The sequence below is a fragment of the Eptesicus fuscus genome, chromosome 17 (assembly GCF_027574615.1).
Source record: "Eptesicus fuscus isolate TK198812 chromosome 17, DD_ASM_mEF_20220401, whole genome shotgun sequence".
NCBI classification, from domain to species: domain Eukaryota; kingdom Metazoa; phylum Chordata; class Mammalia; order Chiroptera; family Vespertilionidae; genus Eptesicus; species Eptesicus fuscus.
This window is the reverse complement of record NC_072489.1, coordinates 39,598,892-39,620,760: the sequence shown is the minus strand read 5'-3', so window position 1 is coordinate 39,620,760 and position 21,869 is coordinate 39,598,892. Positions and strand designations below refer to the sequence as shown.

General features: G+C 47.3%; 1 protein-coding gene across 1 annotated transcript; it reads left to right on the top strand.

Moving 5' to 3' along the window:
* Positions 1 to 5,626: 5,626 nt before the first annotated feature.
* Positions 5,627 to 21,633, top strand: LOC103288429 (sodium-dependent serotonin transporter-like). Its single transcript, XM_054728956.1, has 14 exons — positions 5,627 to 6,180; positions 8,294 to 8,428; positions 8,880 to 9,099; positions 9,870 to 10,008; positions 10,552 to 10,686; positions 11,160 to 11,263; positions 12,472 to 12,599; positions 12,823 to 12,935; positions 13,623 to 13,754; positions 14,793 to 14,892; positions 16,340 to 16,440; positions 18,324 to 18,491; positions 20,110 to 20,171; positions 21,570 to 21,633. Exons 1-14 carry the CDS (start codon positions 5,838 to 5,840, stop codon positions 21,631 to 21,633), a joined length of 1,944 nt encoding a protein of 647 aa, XP_054584931.1. The 5' UTR covers positions 5,627 to 5,837.
* The last annotated feature ends 236 nt before the right edge of the window (positions 21,634 to 21,869 follow it).

The following is a 21,869-nucleotide window of genomic DNA, read 5'->3' as shown; positions in this document are numbered from 1 at the left end:
TTTACAATCTTGTGGCTGAAACCACCTAGTCCTGGAGGCACCCGCTCTTTACCACCCCTAGCCCCTATTGCCTGTAATCTGGGCCTGGGGCACCTGGAGGCGCCAGCCTTCTGCGACCAGCCCCCCCTGCCCGCATGATTTGTAACCTGCAATGATAATACCATGCCTACTTTCCCATGCCTGTAATTCCTACTTTCCCACGTAATCTTTGTCCTTCTACCCAATATAAGCAGCTGGCTTATAGGGAGGGGAGAGCAGATTTTTGTGGATGACCTGCTGCTCTCCCAATCTGCCGGCGTTATTGGGATAAACGCTCATATATTATTCAACCCTGACTCTGCTCAATTGGCTGAAGTAGTGACACGCAGCCCGGACCCCTTGGTTGTCCGGTTACATCACCTGGCGACTCGATGGGATGTAAGCGAGGAACCACTCTGGGGTGAGTACCAGGGATCTCACTTGCTGCCTGGACTGGGGTCCTGGGGCTGAGGCCTGGACTCTTTTATTCAAAGCACGGTCCGGAATTTTTTAATTAATGGGACTAATTAAAGCTTGATCATGAAACCCAGCCACAGCCTCGGCAATCCCCATCATCTCACCTAAGATGTAAGTTGAATCAAGCGTTTCTGTATGATAGAAGGAGGAAGCAGGTGAGCCTGATCAGGTCCTGGTGGCAAGAGACCTCCAGCAGTCCTTGCCTGGCCTCCGAGCCCTTAGTCTGATCCACTCTGGGACGAGAGACATTGCTCTGCTTCGGTGGTTTTATGAACACAGGGCATTCTGAGGTTCCTGTGGCTGGACAGACAAGGAGCATGGTGTGAAGCTCTTGTCTGTGGGTTGTGCGCACCTGTAAATGTTGTACATAGGGTGTCTCTGTTGATTGTTGTTTTGTGTCTCTTTGTTGTTTGGTTTAATTTATTTAAAGATGGGGGCACATCCCACTTTGCTGTGGGGCCCCAGCTGCTTGTGGCAGACTGAACCCGTGGCAGGGATTGCAGGAACTTCCCAGCAGCTGCTGAGTTCTAAATCTTGGGGACCCTCCTTGCTCTCCCTCTCAAGGCATCAGCCACCTGAAATCCTTAGCTAGTGAGAGTTTAGTCTGTCTGTAATGTAAATTGGTTAAGGATGTTCCTTGCTTGCTTTCTAATCTTTTGAGGGCTTGGTTTACTCTTCACTGTTTTATGAACACAGGGAATCCTCTGTTTCTGCTGTTTGGGCTTTGGGCCTCTCAGAACGAAAGGTCACTTGCTGTTCTGGGTTAGTGTAAAATAAGATTCTAAGGCTAATGTCCCAGTCCCTCCTTCTGGGAGTACTCACCTCTTTACTTTAGGGGTTGTTTTTGTTCCTATTTTGAAATAGGATAAGATCTCTTCTTATATGCAAGGTTTCATGTCGTTACAGTCTACTCAGAAGGACAATTATGGGAAATAAACCTTCTAAACCTCCAGTTTTTCTCCTAGAAGGGCCTGGTCTGCAGGAGTGCCCTCAGGCAGGGGCCACTCCCACTTTGTAAAGAAAAGTCTTCCTTAACAAAACATTGGAGTTATGCTAGTTTAAATGGTGAAATTATTAAATATCTAGGCATTTTGAAATAAATTGATACTGAAATATTAATTAACCTGAGTTTGCCTAGTTTTGATCTCTTATTACAGAAAGGCCCAGTGTGAGTGGCTGTGAACAAGGTTTTGTGTGTTGGCCTATAAGAGGGTGCCTGTGTCTCTAGTGGACTCTGTCTCTCCCTGCCAGACAGGATCCCTGCTGAATTTCACAGCCAGATGTTAATTGTGCGCTTCTTCCCAGCTCTGGTGCGCCGGGCCTGGGATCCTGGTTTGAAGATGAGACCCCACACTTCTTGGGGGGAAATTTTGCAGCTGAGATATCTCTCCAGAATCCCAGCCACCAGCGTCTCTGCCCTTCCTACGAGTCTTTCTGTAAATCCTTGCTTATAAGACTTCTCTTCAGCTAGTCTTCAGTTGGTTATTCTGGTTGGCTGCTCTATCTTTTAGTTATAAGTCCAGTTTGATCCTGGGAGGAGGTGAGTATAACATCCAACTACTCTGCAACCATCCTGGATAAAAATACCTTTTAAAAAAAAAAATGCTTTCAAGGGAGCATCTCAGAACCAACCTTAACAACCCTTAGTTCTATATTCCTGGGCCAGCTTGCTCTACTCATTGCTATCTGCTGGTCTCAGTAGAAATAGCTCGTCAGTGCTCTGTAAAGTCAAGAACAAGGGAAAGGAGTTGGGATTCACAGGCAGCACCCTGCAGGCAGAAGGGGGCCTAGGCCAAGCCATCTGCTCCTGGCCAACCCAATTAGTAAGCGGGAGGGATTTTCTTCTCATTGGGAGAGGCCTAGCAGTGAGTTAAAGAAAGTATGTGCATCTTTATCAATTTGGGGTTTCAAGTAGTTGTAACATATGTGTTTGTACCCGAGTTCATATGTTCGGGGTGGGAGCACAATAGCAGAACCTCAGAAAGCAGAGCTGGATGGAGAGACCAACCTCTGGGAAGACCAACCTCTGAGTCGGCTAAGGGACGCTCTTAACATGTTTTCTTATGACTTGGGCCATTTCAGCCTGTTGTTCATTTTTTTAAGTGCTGGGGATATTTCAGGAAACAATGTAATGCTCAGGACAAAAATACAGAGTCGTGTGTATTCTTTTAGGAGCTGCTCCTGACAGTTGCCAAGAAATCAAGATCAGATAGCCCAGAGGCGTGATTCAGTGGTTGAGTATCAACTTATGAACCCGGAGGTCACGGTTCGATTCCCGGTCAGGGCACATGCTCAGGTTATGGGCTCAATCCCCAGTGTGTGGTGTGCAAGAGGTAGCCAATCAATGATTCTCTCTCATCATTGCTGTTTCTATCTCTCGCCCTCACCCTTCCTCTCTGAAATCAATAAAAATACATTTAAAAAAAAAGATCAGATAAATGCCTTGGGGGCTGAGGCCCTGAGGACCCTGAAGACACATGGCCCTCAAAAAGTCCACCAACACATACATTTTGCACCAACGGAGAAAGCCAATGAAATCTAGAACAAATCACTCGACTGCTGCAGCAGGAAGGTGATGAGTCTAGCTAATATGGATAAATATTTTTCCCCCACCAATGTATTCTCAGAAAGGGATGAAGTTTCCCTCCCATTGACCAGGGTGGACATGCTGGAGAAAGGTTGGGTGATACTCTTTAAAGTTCTTTTTAAATGAGAGGAATGTTGCAGTTCTAAAGAAGAAGAATATTTTGAGTAAAATTTTGAAGGTGGAGAAAGAAAGATCAGGCTAGGAGGGCCTCAGTCACAGGCAGGTTCCATCACTGGGTACTATCTCATTGCATGTCGTAAAGCTCCTTATTTCTGCCACCTGATCTTCCAGTTCTTCAGTGTTTAATGTGGAAAGCATGTTGTTGATATAGAATGGAGGGGAGTACAGAGGCTTTCTTCAAACAACACAGCTCTGCAGAGACTACCAAGTTCAGGTTGAATTTAGCTGTCTACTTAAATATATTGACATTCCATCCTTTCTCTCTCTCTAAAAGAGAGAGGGAGGAGAAAAGGGGAGAGGGAGAGGGAGAGGGAGAGGGAGAGGGAGAGGGAGAGGGAGAGGGAGAGGGAGAGAGAACTTTTTTGGCCTCATAGTTATTTATGGTGGATGAGAGAATGTGTAGTTATTTCAAAAGTTCATCAAGTTTAGTTGAGGTCCCAGGGAGCAGGGAGAGGCTGGACAGCAGCGTAAACATAATAAGAATGAGGTTTTATTTAGATTACTCTGTCAGAAATTTGTATTCTTCTATGAGTGGTATTTGTGCCCTTGAGCCCAGGATAAGGTCAGGGGTGGGACCAAACAGCTAGATAAGGTAGAAACCAATACACCTACCCCACCCCTTACGTACATACGCCCTCTACCTCCATAGAACTGGTTTCTCTTTTGTTGCTATATTTTTGGCAACAATCAATCTCTTCAAAATTTTTATTTTCTACTGTACAGAAAAAAAGAACCCAACAAACTTAAAACTCCAATTACTTGTGTCTCTTGGTGTTCATGTCTAATTCTTGCCATGATATTTGTGTATATAGTCATCAGTGTGAGTCCACTACATTGGATTCGAGTTTTTCACTCATTATGTTTTGTCTTTACATTCCCATGTGTGATAGTTATATTCACTAAAAGTCCCAGATATGTAGGCCACATACACTGCCACTTTTATTAGCTACCAATGCCTAGCCATCCTCCAGCTGTTGGATTTGCAAAGTTAGGATAAATCTTTGCAGTTTTGAATAGGGGTGGCAGGCATGCCTAGATGTCTTTTCCTAGAAAGGTACGCAATTTGAACTCAACAGAAACATGTTTCAACTCCCACCGTGTTTCCAGTGTTTGAAAAGTTCAGGCCCAGAAGAAATGAAATTAGCTGGAAGGTTTTGGTTGCTTACTATTTTATAACAGGTTATAGGTTTAAAGTCCAAAAGGGCTCGAATTTCTACCCCATGTTTGACGTCTCAGACCTCAATCCAGAGGAGAGTGAGCTGAGCTGACTTTTCCTACACCCGATACACGACAGTGATATGAAGGCTCAGGGGGCCTGGCCCAGCCCTCTCCACCACGGTGTGTAGGGACAGAGGTACCAGCCATACCTGCATCTGTAGCTGCCAACCTACTTTCTCTGGATCTTCTGGCGTGGATCAGAGGTGCCCCCTCCGCCCACTATTGCAGAATAACAAGTGGGTTAGCCACAGGAGTTGCTGGGAGTGGCAAGAAGAATGAATGGTGAGCAGCAGTGCTGTGTAAGGCCCAGCAGGACCTTAGGGAACATAGAAAGGAGAAGCACAGATGGACGGGACACAGCCAGGAGCCAGCTAGAAGCTGCCCAAAGGCTTCTAAGAGCTGGGCGACAGGGAGAGTGGAAAAGTCCAAAGCTCAGGAGCTGCGGATGCCTCATAAAGGGCGGCCTTTTCACCTCTGTCCTTTCCTATTTTCCTCTTCATGTGCACACCTGTAGTTTACATAAAATATGCTTGGAGTGTTCAGCTTAAATGGAAGGACTGTCCTTATCTACTTGCAGGCCAAAACTGCCTCTTTATTTGTTATTCGTTTCCCAGCACAACATCCAGGACCAAGTGAGTACTCCGGGGAGCTTTGTTGAAGCGAGCCCTCTTCTTACATTCTTCTGAGTTACTGGTAAACTCCAGCATGAGATTCCAGTCCCAAGAAAAGTCAATACTTTGTTCTTAAATAGAGCCTGGGAAGGATCTTGGTGATTTGCTGTGTGTTTTGTTTGTTTTTTTTTTTAAAAAACCCTTTTTTTTAAAAAAAAATGTTTTTTCATTGATATTAGAGAGAGAGAAGAAGGGAAAGGGAGAGATAGAGAAACATCGAACGTCTGCCCCCACATGCACACTGACTGGGAATCAAACCCGCAACCTGGGCGTGTGCCCTGACCCGGAATAGAAACGGCGACCCGCTTTGGTACACGGGTCGTCACCCAATCAATTGAACCAAACTGGCCAGGGCTGCTGCATATTTTTGTTTTGTTTTTTCCTTTCAAATTACTTCGTTGTGGTTTGATATCTTGTATAGGTTGGAAAATGTAGTTGACTTTATTGACTCTCACAGCAAATAGAATGTCTCACATATAACAGATGCACTTGTAATCCCATTAACCAGTGTAGTTTAAGATGGATGATGCGTTAATACCAAAGCCAAGTAACATGCTTAATTCTCTTCTCCTTTCTCTGTGTGCCTTTCCAGCAGAGCTCTCAATCCCGGTGACATAGGTCGTGCATCAAGAATTCAGTTCAGGTTCTTGGCAGATGGGCATCAGCATCATCTATTAGCCAACAGGATGGAGATCACATCCTTAAATCCCCAGAAGCAGCCATCACTGCGCAAGGATGGAGAAGACTGTCAAGAAAATGGAATTCTACAGAAGGGTGTCCCCACCCCTGGGGGTAAGGTGGAGTCCGGCCAGATCTCCAATGGGTACTCAGGGGTTCTGAGCCCCGGTGCAGGAGATGACACTCAGTACTCCATCCCAGCTGCCACCACCGCCCTAGTGGCTGAGGTTCACCAAGAGGAACGGGAGACCTGGGGCAAGAAGATGGATTTCCTCCTGTCGGTCATTGGCTACGCCGTGGACCTGGGCAACGTCTGGCGATTTCCCTACATATGTTACCAGAATGGAGGGGGTCAGTATCATGGGCCACGGGCAATCTTTTCTGTCTTGCTTAACCAATATGGGTCTGGGAACATGATTGCTTAGACGTAGAAACTTATCTAAAAGATAAATCTCCAGACGAAGTCTGCATGTCTGAGGCTCTCTGGGCTGTGACGCTAGGTGAAACCTCCCAAACCTGACCTCAGCAGATCTTCAGCATCATCCACTACCATTAGTGCTCCCTTCTCATCCCTGCATTATCCAAGCTCCACTTCCACCCAGCGAGATGCGGGGGATCACCAGCTGTACTGTGCTGAGCTCCTTCACTCCTGCTGGCAGGTTCTGCTCAGAGAAGTCCAGAGAGAGGAGATCTGTGGCAGGAAAAAATAGGTGGTAGCTCGAGGGTCCAGACCCTCCTGGGCCTTTGGACCTGTGTGAGATCAGAGAAGGGTGTCAGCTCAGTCCAGAGTCTTAAGTCACAGCCTAGGCATGATCCAGAGCTGAAACCAGACAAACATGATATTAATACCAACCCCTAGCCATGCATGGATATGTCTCGTGTCTCCAACAAAAGGGTTAGGTTTTTGAGGCCAGCGACTATTTCTTGTTCCTCCTTCTACCCCTAACACCTTCAGAGTAGTGAACTTGTAGATTATGAAAAATAGTAGGCATGATAAAAAAAAAAAATAGTAGGCATGGATATGGGAGCCCCAAAGAGGGGAGTGAGTAGGTATGGGGCTGACATTGGACTTGCTATCAGCATAGGAAAAGGACAGGAGATGGGAGTCAAATCAGTCGATATTTATTTTGACAGGAGCTCTGGCAACAGATTTGGGAGGGCAGCTAAAATGAGGTTGTGGGAGGGGGCGGGGAAGGACGGCAGGGGCGGGGGAGGGGTGTAACTCATTTGTGTCCATCGCTTAACACAGAACTGCCTGTCTTTGCTGCTTTTAAGGGCCATGGTCCATGCAGCTGCAAAAGCAGTTCCTGCTGAGGGGAGGGGAGCCCAGCACTCCCTGCCTGGAGGGAGCAGAACCTTATCTCCAGCTTGGGAGGACTCGCCTTTAGCCTGAGTGTTACTTAAGGTGCTGGGTCACCAGTGAGACACTCATTCCCTACAGTGAAGTCAGGCAAGCAAAAACCCTTTGGACAAATGCCACCGAGAGAACACAACATGGTTCTTATTCTCAATCCAGATGTCCCCAGATTGTAAATTAGGTGGGACCTTTCTGAGCGACACCGACTTCAGGCTTCTTGGTTCAAAGCACTTAATGGGAGGGCAAGTTGTCAGGGAAAATCACAGCTCATCCATCCTTTGGGCTAAAACTCAGGCTGCAGGCGAGCAGCCTTAACTTGGCATTTCCACATCCTGCCTGGACCAGGCGAGACCAGCATCACCACACACGCAGCAGCTCTGCTCTTTCTCCGTCTGTGACAAACCACCCTGTTCAGCCACATCTGCCAAAGTGGCTCGGGGGGAGTGTTCTGGCTCAGTGGAATTAAAGGCAATAGCTCGCTACCGATAATCAATAGTGAACCAAGTTCTAATTCAGTGACTCGTAGATTACCGCACCTGTTTGTCACAGGAGATCTGATCCAAGGTTCCCAAACACTGATCCATGACTGGCTGCATCAGAATCCCCTGCGGAGCTTAAACGTTTTTTTTTGTGAGACCCAGACCTGGAGCTTCTGCTTCAGGAAGTCTGGGTAGCTGTATATGTTTAAGCCCACCAGTGAGTAGGATGGATGGCTGGGTTTGGGAACCTCAGCTCCCCTCAACCCAGTCATTTGATAGGGGAGCCAATACTCAGAGAGGAGACGTGGCCCCGGGACCTCCAGGCAGTTCGAAGTGGAACTGGTCCCAGTGCCTGGTCTGTTGACTCCCAAGCCCAGCTTTCTTTCCGTTTGCTCGCTGCCTCCTCCAAAACCTCACTTTCGCCGTGCAGCTCTGTCTGCTGCTACTCCTGGCAAAGCACCAAGACCAGGGAGCGCAGTGCGGCGTCACTCAGCACAAGGGCCATGGTCCATGATGCTGAGCGGCAGATGGCTCTGTGGTTCCCGGTGTGGACCCTGGTGTGCAGGTCAGTTGGGCCTTCCTGGGACAGATGAGGGCAGGGAGTAAAATTGTCTTTCATCTGCCTCAGGGGCGTTCCTTATCCCGTACACCATCATGGCCATTTTTGGGGGGATCCCACTCTTCTACATGGAGCTTGTGCTGGGCCAGTACCACCGAAATGGGTGCATTTCAGTATGGAGGAAAATCTGCCCGATTTTCAAAGGTAACGGAAAGGCTTGAGTGGGTGGGTTTTCCAAGAAGTGGTGATTTCCACCATTGGGCGGGAGCTGGGGACCTTCTGGAGTTAGGCCTTCGGTAACCCTGGGAGATAACTTGAGTACAATAATTAAGTTTTGACTGCTCAAGTGGTAGGAGACTATTAAAGGGAAACAGAATAAATGACCATCAAAAGTAAACTGAATAGAAAAACTTAAAAGCATTAACAGCACACACACACACACACACAATTTCTGAAACATGTAACCTTGCAAATCCATGTAAGTCATTTTACCACATTGCCATTTTCCAACGGCCTGTCGGAGTCTTCGGGGAATGAAATGAGTGGCAGCCCCCATCCTCCCCCTCCCCCACTGCAGTGCCCTCCAATGCCCTGTTTCCGTCTTTTCACTGTTGGGCTGCCTTTTACACTTGGCCTCCCTCACCCTCTGTCCCAGGGATTGGTTACACCACCTGCATCATTGCCCTTTACACCGCCTTCTACTACAACACCATCATGGCCTGGGCACTCTACTACCTCATCTCCTCCTTCACCGCCCAGCTGCCCTGGACCAACTGCAAGAACTCCTGGAACACTGGCAACTGCACCAACTACTTCTCGGAGGACAACATCACCTGGACGCTCCACTCCACGTCCCCGGCAGAGGAATTTTACACGTAAGTGCCTGTAAGTGAGGGGGTGGTCTGTTGAGGGTAGGCCACACCCCTGGGGTTTGGCCCAGGCTGGATCTGGAGTTAGGGGGACTCTACCTTGAGTGCTCCATAACCTCGCTCTCTGTGCCATCTGGTCCTTTCCTACGTGCCACGCCAGGCATCTCTAACATGCCCAGGACGATCCCTACTATCACATTCCAAAATTCCTCCCCTGCTCCAAACCTCCCTTCTTCCTGGACCCTCCCCTCAGCCGGTATCACGGAAGCCAAGCCTCTGACCACTTCAATAGTTTGAATATAGTCACATAGTGTCTAGTTTCGTGTGTTCAGTTCCTAAGTGGGATCTCCCCTTTGGCAGGAGATACCCGGAGTGGGGAGTATTCTTTAATGCTGCCTTTTGGCAATGGCAGCCCAAAGAGAGTGCTCGTTTGGGGTGGGGAAGGGGCCTTCTACCCACACATACAAATCCTCACGGCCCTGAAGCCAGTCACGTTGGTCACGTCTCCTGGTTGGTCAGGCCCGAGCCAGGCAAGGAGAGACCGGAAGACTGCCTTTGGGCTGAGCGTGTCCCCCAGGGTTGGTCGGCTGAATGTGTTGGTCTCTCCTTCAGGCTGGGCAGAGCCAATCCCAGCTCTTGTTGAGGCTTAGTGACCACTTGCTGCTTGCAGTGCCGTGTCCATTCCTTCTCTTGGCACCTCCTGCAGGTGTCACCAGCTGTGTGCTCAGGTCACCGCTCGTACCATCTCCTGGGCCTTTCTGTCTCTTTCACTCCAGGCGCCACATCCTGCAGATCCACCGGTCTACGGGACTCCAGGACCTGGGCAGCATCAGCTGGCAGCTGGTCCTCTGCATCATGCTGATCTTCGCTGTTATCTACTTCAGCATCTGGAAAGGCGTCAAAACATCTGGCAAGGTGAGGAGACTCTGACTGCTGGCCCAGGCCTGCCAAGCAGCCCCAGAAGCTCTCAAATTCAGAACTCGGTAGCCCGGACAGCCACAGACAGGGGGACATTTCCTTCTACACCAGACACCTCCCATGATGCTCAATCTCTCTCCACCAAATCTATTAGAAAGTTCTAGAAATGGGCCAATCCCAAGAACGATTACATGATTTCTAAAAAATTTCTTTACCCCTCTGTTCGTGTCACAATTAATAATAGTGGCAATAACTTATTGAAACCCCTCGTGGACCATGTCCAGTGCTTTACACACACTGGCTATTGATTGTTTCCTGCTAGATACTTCACCCACTTACAGGTGGGGAGTGCGTTTGGGCGTAGTTAGTACCAGCAAGCGGTGGATCAGGTCTCTGGCTGATTCCAAAAGCTGTGATCTCTCTGCCACACCACCCTGCCTCCTAAAAGTACAGGGGAAAAGGAAAAGAACGGTAGACCTCCTTTCTTCGGGGTTTTTAAGAATAAAAGACACCAGTAGCCATGTGTCTCCTTCCTCACAGGTGGTGTGGGTGACAGCCACCTTCCCTTACATCGTCCTTTTGGTCCTGCTGGTGCGGGGGGCCACCCTCCCCGGAGCCTGGAGGGGTGTTCTCTTCTACTTGGAACCGAACTGGCAGAAACTCCTGGAGACAGAGGTAAGATGATGAGGAAACAGTGTGCACTTATTTGTCATTTTACTAAGTGAAGCTAGTCCTCCAAATAGGATAGTAGCAACAAGTAAAATTTGGGTTCAATGGCAAGTGTGCAACGATGCTTTAAATCAGAAATACAAGCATTAAATGAATTTACATACAACCCAAGAGATAATGGCCTTGCGTTAGGACACCAGCCGGAAGTCGGATGATGCGCTCTTCTATGAAAAGTGTCAGGATATCACTGTGGCAGTCTTATAACCTACAGTTGAGGGCCCTGGATTGGTTTAAGCCTACGTGATAAGAAGAGAAATCGCATTTGTTTGCATCTGAGATGTGGCCATCCCTGGAACGAGCCTTGAGAGCTGCTTCTTTGTGTGGGCACACAGCCGCACGGAGGCCCGAGGGCGCTGGCCCTGCTGGAACCCAGTGGTGGCCCAGGGCTCAGCCCTTACCCCTCCTCTGCTGTGTTCCAGGTGTGGGTAGCTGCTGCCTCTCAAATCTTCTTCTCTCTTGGTCCTGGCTTTGGGGTCCTACTGGCTTTTGCCAGCTACAACAAATTCAGCAACAACTGTTACCAGTGAGTATCAAGGGCCCTCCAAGCAAAGCTGAAAAGTGGGATGAGTGTAAGTCAGCTGGTCGGGAGGAAGGTGATTGAACCAATGGCCTCCAACCTGGCTGGGGCCATGTTGACACTCTGACCCTCCGAGGTGCCACAGGTCCCTGACCAGTTCGCCCAGGCCACTCAGGGGTTGAGAGAGGCCTCAGGCCACTTCCACTTGGTGAGAGTCTCTGTATACTAAAACATGAATTCAGAAATGCTAAAGCAGGTTTACAAAAATTACAACAGACGCTAAATGTTTATATTTGACTTATTGTATTTAACAACACAATGATAATGTGATAATTTGTTTATGTATATAGGATGTCCCCCCCAAATGTATACATACTTTGAATAATTATTAATTCCAATCAGTTAAATCTGAAAAGAAAAAAAACATTAATTGAGCTATCAACAATGTATGTGTATACATTTTGGGGGACATCCTGTATATACACAAAAAATATGATTGAACTATGTTGACCAACGCAAAATGCCATGATTTTTGTGGCAAATCTTATTTCAGAAATGTTGACAAAACAGAGAGCATTGCACCAATTATGATGTAAATATCGCTCATCATCTTTAGAGTGGGCTTTGTTTTAATGTTCTATCACAGATGGCAAGGTGCAGCAATCAAATTATGCTATTCATAAGATAATTACAGGACTTCTTTTTGTGTGTGTATGTGTGTTTTTAAATGAATTTACATACAACCCAGGAGATATGGCCTTGCGTTGGGACACCAGCCGGAAGTCCGATGATGAGCTCTTCTTTTAAAAGTGTCAGGATATCACTGTGGCAGTCTTGTAACCTCATTTGCCCACAGTGTCAAAAGTCTAAATCTGAGGACTTAATAAATGTGAGGCCAAGGTCCCCTTCTGGCTCCCACTCCAGCCCAGGCCCCACTTCAGAGCAGCTGTGTTTGAAACCGAGAGGTGGGTGCTGTGCTGGTTCACAACAGGACTGAAACCCACACTAACCTGCGGTCCTCCCCGCCATGTGAGCCCACAATGGCAGCTTGTGCTTCGAGCCTGATCCAAGCGTTGGGAGGAGGGGAGGGGACACCAGGCCAGGCTTGAAGTCCCTGTGAGCTCAGCCTGCTCACCCTTGCCCCAGCTGGAGGCAGACGCTCCTCAGACTCCTGATTTGGAAATGTCTCAGCCCCCTTGGGTTTTCTGCTCCAGAGACGCCCTGGTGACCAGTGCGGTGAACTGCATGACGAGCTTGCTCTCGGGGTTTGTCATTTTCACGGTGCTTGGATATATGGCTGAGATGAGGAAGGAAGATGTGTCCGAGGTGGCCAAGGATGCGGGTAGGACCTTTGTTCTGTTTAGCTCCCTTACTCCCAATGAATTGCTTTGCTGCTCGCTGGATCTGTTCAGTTTCTTTTAAAATTTTCCAAGATTTTAGAGAAATGTAATGCCTTGGAGAGCTCAGCCCTCTCCAGGCCATGGTAGGAATGGGGCGGCTCCCTTGTACCCAGTACCGGGGCCTGGACTACACTGTGGGCTTCTCCTCTCTCCCCTCTGTTTCAGGCCCCACTCTTCTGTTCATCGCATATGCAGAAGCCATCGCCAACATGCCGGCGTCCACATTCTTTGCCATCATCTTCTTCTTGATGTTAATCACACTGGGCTTAGATAGCACAGTGAGTGAATGGGGAGGGAAATCTGGCTTTGGGGAGGCAGAAGAGGAGGGGGGATAGGAGGGGAAGAGGAAGGGGAGGGGAAGGAGGAAGTTATACCCATTCCCTCCCATCCTGGCCTGCCCCACCCCCTGGCCCCAGGGGCTCCCCAGCCCATTGTTCAATCCTCATCAACTGCGCTTATCATCCTCCAGTATCCTAGAGAGTCATTAATGGGGTGACTGTGTGTATGTACACAAGCACAGGCCAAGGGCTCAGCATATGTAAACTGTTATTACTGTCCACTGTCCCTTGACCAGATGGCAGCAGCTAAAGGCCAGAGCAAGGTCCCTCTGTGTCTCAGTGCCTTGCCACCCAACATTCAGCTCGACGCTTTGCACTTGGTGTGGAATGAGTCTTGGCTTTGAGTTGGCTTTTCTGGTGCAACTAAAGGCTCCCCAAGAGACCTCACATGAAAAGTTCTGTCCACATGCTATATTTTCTTTCCTTCATGTTCCTTGGGATGGGTTCTAAATGACAGTGTAGACAGAAAAAACATATTTCCAGTGCGGGCTGGCGAATAGGGGGAACTGGTCATGATCAGCTTGACTGCTCACGCAGCAGTCTTAATCTCTCCTTCCTGTTCGAAGTCCTAGAAGGTAACAGATTTGTCCCAAAGCCTCCCTGTGACCATTTGTGTGTGTCTCTCAGTTTGCAGGCTTGGAGGCGGTGGTCACAGGTGTGCTGGATGAGTTTCCCCACATCTGGTCCAAGCGCCGGGAGTTGTTTGTGCTTGGTGTGGTCATTACCTGCTTCTTTGGGTCCCTGGTCACCCTGACCTTTGTGAGTACCACGACCCTCAGCCTTTGAGTCAGCCTCCCCGGAGGCAAGAGAACACTACATGAAGCCGTTCCTTTCCTTCCATCCCACATGGTGCCCTGGCTTTGGGGCCCAAAGAAGGGCGTATAAAAGGTTGTGGCTGCTTATAAAAAGCTTGCCATCAAGGATAAAAAGAAAAGTTGGTTCTGGTGGCCCCTGTTTGTAGAATCTGTGCTAGTGATCCGGAGGCTCTTCACATTTTACAGAAGATCCAACTAGATTTCAGGGTTGGCAGGATATCTGGAGAAAAACTAAGAGTTGCTTTTCCAGTTTATTTCCAGTCCTTAGAGCTGCTTTCATGGCAATAGTGCCCTCATGTCTTGATATGCGGAACATCTGGAGGCTGGTAATGTCACCTTGTCTCCTCCAGAGAATTCATAATGGTGAAGAAGTTAGACCCTCTCCAGTATTTGTTTGTTTGTTTGTTTTGTTGCTAGATGAAGCAAATACTGTAAAACGGGCATTAGATAGTACCCACAGGCATCCCGGGCTTGTGTCCTGACTCAAGACAGATTTTGCAGATAAGCATCTTCAAGCCATGACTCCAATGTCTGTGGAGCTTCAGTGGATGGTGACATCCGGAGGAGGACCCAAGGGATTTGTGAGTTAGGACAGAAGGCAGAAGTGTGACCAGTGTGCTCGGTGGGTCTGGTATTGTGGACTCTCTCAGATTCAGTCTTTAGGGACCGGGATTCTCCAAGGTAGAGTACACAGTAGGTGTTTGGTAAATTGAAGAAAGTTGACCAAGGCCCTTTTGAGTTAGTCTCTTAGAACTTAGTGGGGAGAGGAGACAAGAAGAGAGTGCTCCCTAGGGAGGAAGAGGTGTCTGATGGGGTGACATCTGGCCCACCCTGAGAAGGCCAGTCCGAGAGATACTTATAATTAGGTCCAAGGTGGCATTTTCAGAATTATCCTTAGTTAAGAAGCTTCTTTTGGCCCCTATGGTAAAGAGGAAGAAATGCCTCAGAGGGCCCCTAACCAGGGTCCCGCTCTCCTTTCCAGGGCGGGGCCTACGTGGTGAAGCTGCTGGAGGAGTACGCCACGGGTCCCGCGGTGCTCACCGTGGCCCTGTTGGAAGCCATTGCTGTGTATTGGTTCTACGGTAAGATGCTTCCTTCCACCAGCCACTGTCCTTTCTACATCGGCCTGAAGCCCCCAGAATAGAGAAGGGCTGATTTCACTAAAGGGCAGGGCAGTGTGCAAGATGTCACCTCCTGGTGGACCTGTAAGATAAGCTCAGTTGAGCGTCTTCTTCCGAAACAGGTCACCATCTCCTCCACACTCTCTACAGCAGGCTGCTCATACCCTTGGGAGGACATTTTTTCCTTTCTGGGTTTAAATGTCTACCCAGTGGAGACAGGCTAAAGCGGTTCCCTAATAGCTCACCCACAGCGGATGCTTGAGATCCTGGCTGGCTCTAAGAGTTGGACCCAACACAAGGAACTAGCACACAGTGAATGCATTTGCAGAGTGGACTGTTGTACAGAGTGGCCCTCAATTTAAATTTCGCAAGAGCTCCCTCCAAGCCCTGAGGCAGAGTTTAGGAGCTTAGTTTCTAGGGAAGAGGCAAGAATGTTCCTATTTGGATTGTCCGCCTTAAAAAACAAAACAAAACAAAACAAAAAAACCCTCCCCTGGTCCTGAGATGGAATCTGATAAGGATGAAACCGACAGGGGCAGAGATAGTGAGCTGACACAGGTCCAGTGGCAGGAGTCCCAAGAGCCTCTGGGTGGGATGGGGAGGGCACTGGCAATTGAAGTGCAAGTTCAGAGATGCCTGTCTTCATCTTTGAAATCAAGAAGTGATTACTTCATTCTGAAATGCAGTCATTTTCCTAGTTCCTATGATAGTAAATCAGCATTAGCTGTTCATCATTCTGCATAGTATGAGGAAGGGGTCCCCATATTTTGAGTTGCATATGAGTTCAGTTTTTTAAAAGAAGTCCTCCCCACCTCCTCAGTAGTTCAGACAACAAAGTGTGTGCATCCCTATAGACCTGCCCGAGGTATTGCTGGGTGCTCTCAGGGACGTAAACACAGAGCTACCTTCCTTCCCCGTCTCAATTTCTCACCAGTCGGAGTCTCACTTCTACTTCCATGCCAGTTACCTTTATAGAGGAGCCTTGGTTGTGACCTGCCACGGGAATGGACCGTGGTGTGGTTAAAACTTTCTCTTGGAAGTTTCCGCTACATGGTTAACATGGTCAAAGTCAGTCTCTGTTGAGCAGGCTCATCATTCCTAGGCAAAATTTAACTCTCTTTTGTACAGTAACAATAAAATAAAATATATGCTGAGACCTTAGAAAAGCAGTGTGGGCACCAAGAGTTTAGGTTTCTCCCCGCATGTCCACCTCCTCTCTCACTCTGTGTTGCTTGCTGTGAAACGAAGTTCTGTGACAAGTCCCCCCGTCCCACTCTCAGACCAGATTGGTGCCCTGAGCGCCTCCCATGAGAAATTTCAGAGCTGCTGCTTCTCTGAGAATCAAGGGATCAGACAGCCCATGCCCTCTCCCTGTCGATCAATCTCTCTCTCTTTCGGATGACTGTAGGCATCACTCAGTTCTGCAGCGATGTGAAGGAAATGCTGGGCTTCAGCCCTGGGTGGTTTTGGAGGATCTGCTGGGTGGCCATCAGCCCTCTGTTTCTCCTGGTGAGTAGTCATTTTCCTCCTTCTGGCCCTGGAGAAAGGTCCACGTAAACACTTACAAAAAAATAAATTTTATTGAAGTGTAACATCTATAATAATAAAAGCGTAATATGCTAATTAGACCGGACATCCTTCCAGACGACCTTCCAGATGAAGCCAGGGCTGCGAGGGCCAAGGCGGCCCCCCCAGCGGGCAGGGGCCAAGGCAGAGGAGGCGGCCACAGCGGTGGCAGGGGCTGAGCCCCTTGCACGAATTTCGTGCGTTGGGCCTCTAGTATATACAGAAAAGGGTACAAATCCTAAGGGTACATCCCAATGAAATTTTATAAATTGAGCACACTTTTGTAGCCAAGACCATACCCAGAAACAAAAACAGAGCCAACACTTCGGAAGCCCCTCTTGTGTCCCCTCCCAGTCGCCGTGACCCCCATGGTTAACCACTCTTCTGACACCACAGAGTCATCTGGGCCTCAGTCACCTTATTGCTTCACTCCCCTGTTCACTGATAACGATAAATAACATTTATTGAACATTAAGGACCCAGGCCTTAGTGCAAAACTTACACCCATTGTTCTTTTAATCCTCACAATAATTCTATGAAGTAGTGTAGTTCTAATACCCTGTTGTACATGTAAGGAAAATAAGGCATTAAGTAAAGGATCCAAAGTTACATGACAAGTAAGAGCTGCTCAAGACCAGGGAAGGATTTATTGTGCCACTCCTCAGGCCCTGGGAAGGATTCTAGTAATATTGTGACCATTTTAAAATATATATATATCTCAGAGAGGAAGGGAGAGGGAGAGAGAGATAGAAACATCAATGAGAATCATGGATTGGCTGCTTCCTGCACGCCCCCTGCTGGGGATCGAGCCCAAAACCCAGGCATGTGTCCTGACTGGGAATCAAACCATGACCTCCTGGTTCATAGGTTGATGCTCAACCACTGAGCCACACTGGCCGGGCAACCACACAAATAATTTGCACTACTATCTTCTTTATGACTATAAAATGATTAAAATAAATCAAGAGCAATGATGATTTCAGCATAGTGGATACCAGGTAAAAACTGATATTTATGCCATCGGTTTCTCTAAAAACCAAACTGAAATAAGAAAACTCAGAACCTGAGTGTTGGAAGCATGACATGGAGTTTTTCTTGGTCAAAATTTTCACTGAATTTTCAAGTAAAGAGTGTATTAAGCTGCGTTTTCCCCCCATTATTGCTTTCATTAAGAGGGCCTACGGCAGGCAGTCATTCATTGTTGAGACGCCTCAGGGCGCAGCCAGCCTTGTTGAAACCCCAGGCTTAATGCAGAAAGCAGAGAGTCCCAGACACAGACCCAGGAGGCCAAATCCTCTTCAGGTCTTGAGAACCTTATTATCACCCCTGGACATAGGCACCTTCCATCTGACCAAAACCAATCACAGCCGAGGAATGCAGGAGGAAATGAAAGCAAAGCAAAGAGGACTAGGAAGCCCGAAGCCTGGCAGGGGCCGTGGAGGGGCGGCCCAGCTAATTGCTCCACCGTCTGATCAGAGGGGCCCAAACACTTCTGATGGATGCCCGTCTCTTCCCCTTTGCCCCGAATAGGGAGCTGTAATTCCCTTAAATAACATTCTGAGGCCTTGGCATCCCCACGGTGGCGGTTGAGGTGGGGGGTGGGTTGGGGAGGGGGAGAATCAAGATAAGCACCTGGCTGTTTTATTTTCGCAGAAAATTAGGCACAGAAATCAGTGAATTTTGTGTATGAGAGTTCAATCTAAGATATATCATATTTGGGGAATTTCCCAAAAGTATCTTAGCTTTACACTTGGTGTTCGTGGTATCAGAACTATCTCTAGCTGCACAGATGCTATTTTTAATGTTTCTTGGAATTTCTGTTTTAGTTTGTCATTTGCAGTTTTTTGATGAGCCCGCCACAGTTACGACTTTTCCAGTATAATTATCCTCACTGGAGTACCATCCTGGGTTACTGCATAGGAACCTCGTCTTTCATCTGCATCCCCACATATATGATTTACCGGCTGATCATCACTCCAGGGACACTGAAGGAGGTGTGTGCGTGCGTGCGTGTGTGTGCGTGCGTGTGTGCGTGTGTGTGTGTGTGTGTGTGTGTTCAGACTGGTAACTGAGGAGAAAAGGGTTCGCATGTTATGCTCTATTCACAGGAGGTAAGTCCCCCACATACATCATGCAGACCTCTGATGGCTGCCACTGTCAGGCAATCCCCATAAACCTCAGATACAATAGCAAAGGAGCAAGCTGGACACTCGAGAGCACCACAGTGCGCCGTGCGGGGTGTGAGCAGCACCCTAAACTTACCAGATAACTACTTTGCCTCCGGCTTGCCATTGGCCTGGACATCAAATTGGTGGTGTCTGGGTCAATATACACATTTTGATTTAAGTGGAGATTATGGTGGGAAATGTCCATGGCCATTTTTCTAATAGCAATGTAACAAGGGCTACTTTGAAACCCATCACTAAATAAGGATGTTGCAATAACATCATAGTTTTAGCTTAAGTCATTGGAGTTTTAAAAAGTTGCCATTATAGCAAGGTTCATTTCTTTAATTAATAATGGGCTGTAAAATATTTAATAACAGAACCTGACAATTTGTATAAGATTGTGTCTTTTTCCAAGCATCTTCATGTAGATGATCCCATTTTGTCATCAAAATACCTTGTGAGGTGGGTGGGCAAGTATTATTAGGAGGCAAAGATACCGAGGCTAAGAATAATTCTGCTCAAAATCTCCTTACTTCAGTGCCTTGTCCAAGGACACACAGTACAGGGAGGCTCAGAATCCAGGCCTTCTATGCCTGGGCCAACGCCCTTTCACTTTAGGTGCAGTTTCTCTTGTGTCCTCAGTTTGCCATTAAGAGTTTGCTAAATGCAGACATTGGTGCTAGAGGTTAGGGAGAGATGAGTTGCCATTTTTCATCCTGTGTTGCTCAAGTTAGTAGTCTAGGTCACCTACGAGTCTGTGGGTGGATGCTTTCGCAGGAGATAAGCTCAAAGGGGAAGAGTGGTACTTGGGGAAAGCTAGGAGGGATGGTACTCTATAATGACCTGAGAACTGAGATCATTATAGAGTACCATCCCTCCTAGCTTTCCCCAAGTACCACTCTTCGTGGGCTCTTAGAGGCCAATACACTCATCTTCCTAAAACATTTATTATTATTATTATTATTTTAAAAAAATATATTTTATTGATTTTTTTCAGAGAGGAAGAGAGAGGGAAAGAGAGCTAGAAACATCGATGAGAGAGAAACATCGACCAGCTGCCTCTTGCACACCTCCTACTGGGGATGTGCCCGCAACCAATGTAAATGCCCTTGACCGGAATTGAACCTGGGACCTTTCAGTCCGCAGACCGACGCTCTATCCACTGAGCCAAACCAGTTTCGGCTTCCTAAAACATTTTAAAAGAAACAGGAAGCAAGAGAACACGAGCCAATTAAACACCAGCTCTTCTTGAGAACTGAGTTCATTTATTTTTACAGACAGGAAAACTGAATTCTAGGTGAACAGAACTCTGCAAGGAATGACTAAATTCCTGCATTCAAATCCGTCCTGTCACCACCTCATTTCTCCCAAAGGGCCTTGGGCTCTGGTGTTGCTTGAAATACATGCTCAGACCTACCTAGGGTCACTACATTTGTTTCTTCAGGTTGTCCTTTATGGCAGTCATCTTGGTCCACTGGTTCTATGCACTCAAACCAAGAGGCCAAGGTCAGGGGTGGGAACTCAGGTTAATAAATGTCAGTATCCTTTGGTCACAGACTGCACCTCGAATATTTGTCATCTTTCTTGCAAACCTCCCCCCGCTCCCCGCCCCCCGTTGGTCATAAGGAAATGCCACCCAAAGGTATACAATTAACAGAGCTCAGATCCATTAATAATAAAGGTGAGGCTGATTGTAGGGCTATTAGTAATAGATCAAGGCAAATTGCCATAGGTCACCAGAGAGGGAACGGTGGGTTATCAGTAAGTATCATGATACAGCCAATCAAGGAGGACTGGGAGGGACAAGACCTAATCAGCTATAGCAAGTTATGCACCTTCTCTGAGCCTGAGTTTCTTCATCTTTAAAATGTGCTCATTGGACTGGATTAACATTGGCCAAATGTTAGTGTATTTTAAGGAGCAGTAGTTCCATGGGATATCAATAGGCCTGATGCTTGGGGAAAAGATTTAGTTTCAAAAGTTTTGGCAAATGCTGGATTAAGGCAAGTGAAATAGGTTTCTTTATTGCGGGACTTCGCAGAAGCCTTAACATGCTGCATGTTTGGTCTCTGAGAGGGATAAAGCATGCCATGTTTTTTGGTGTGTTTTTTTTGCCAAGAATACCAAGGGACTATAATTCTTCATGAACACCATACTCAATGGTTTGTAACATTTTATCTATGAGGGAGGGAGACTTCATATGAAATATTGGTATGGGTAAAAAAGAAATGACTAAGAAAGGTAAATTGTTTAACTCGTTTGGGCCCTAGCCATACACAAGGTTGGAGTTTGTGGAGTGAGCCACCAACTTGCTCACCTATAATTTGGAGAATATCACATGCACCTGCAGCCTGCAAGTCTCAAGGTTGGAAAATCAGCTTGATTAGGTCATTGACAGAAGCCCTCCCTGGTGACTTACACAATGATGCTGGTCCCTCATAAGTAAGCGTCCAACAGCGACCCATTGCTTAGATTAACACCTTGCAGAAGGCCAGGATCCAGCACTCACTCTTTTCCCCAAGACCTGTGTGGCCACAGGAAACCTCCTCCTTCCAGAAAAAAAAAAAAAAAAGAAGAAGATGCATTTTCCCAGGTTGTCAAAGGCATGTTATAAGCCTGCAGAGGTTCCATTGAAGGCTTATCATTTTCTCCCATTAGTGATATAATCACTTTCATAATTAGTTTACAGATGCTTACAGTTCCTGAATATTCCATTTTAATTCCTACCTGAGAATGAATAAATTGGAAATTCCTTTCTTAAGGAAAGTCAAAGAGACTGTTCCAGTTTACTATTAAATGCCGTTAAATGCTATTCAAAGTCTGTTTTAATATTAATGTTGAAATATTTTTTCAGAACTGTTAAGTGACAAGAATGTTTGTAACATCATATTTTCTTCCCAACAGCGTATTATTAAAAGTATCACTCCAGAAAAACCAACAGAAACTCCCTGTGGGGACATCCGCTTGAACGCTGCATAAAACGCTTCAATGAGAGGAAAGTAGCTTCCCAGCAACCTCTTCCCCCAGTTCTGACAAGTCGCACCTCATCTTCTCCCTCTAAGTGAATGAGTTTCCAGCTAAGCCTGACAATGGAAGGGCCTTCTTCATAGAGACACAGCCCCAAAAGTCTGTGGTGCCCAGACTCTCACGGCCTCCAGCCACTTGTTGCTGTGAAGTCTCCTGGGCAGATTACCATGTTAGACT

Excerpts from the sequence above, each read along its gene's own strand:
- LOC103288429 (XM_054728956.1), top strand. The coding sequence starts at position 5,838 with ATGGAGATCACATCCTTAAATCCCCAGAAGCAGCCATCACTGCGCAAG. Across the intron at positions 10,009-10,551 it reads GCGTCAAAACATCTGGCAAG|GTGGTGTGGGTGACAGCCAC; the intron begins GTGAGGAGACTC and ends CCTTCCTCACAG. Across the intron at positions 12,936-13,622 it reads CACTGGGCTTAGATAGCACA|TTTGCAGGCTTGGAGGCGGT; the intron begins GTGAGTGAATGG and ends TGTGTCTCTCAG.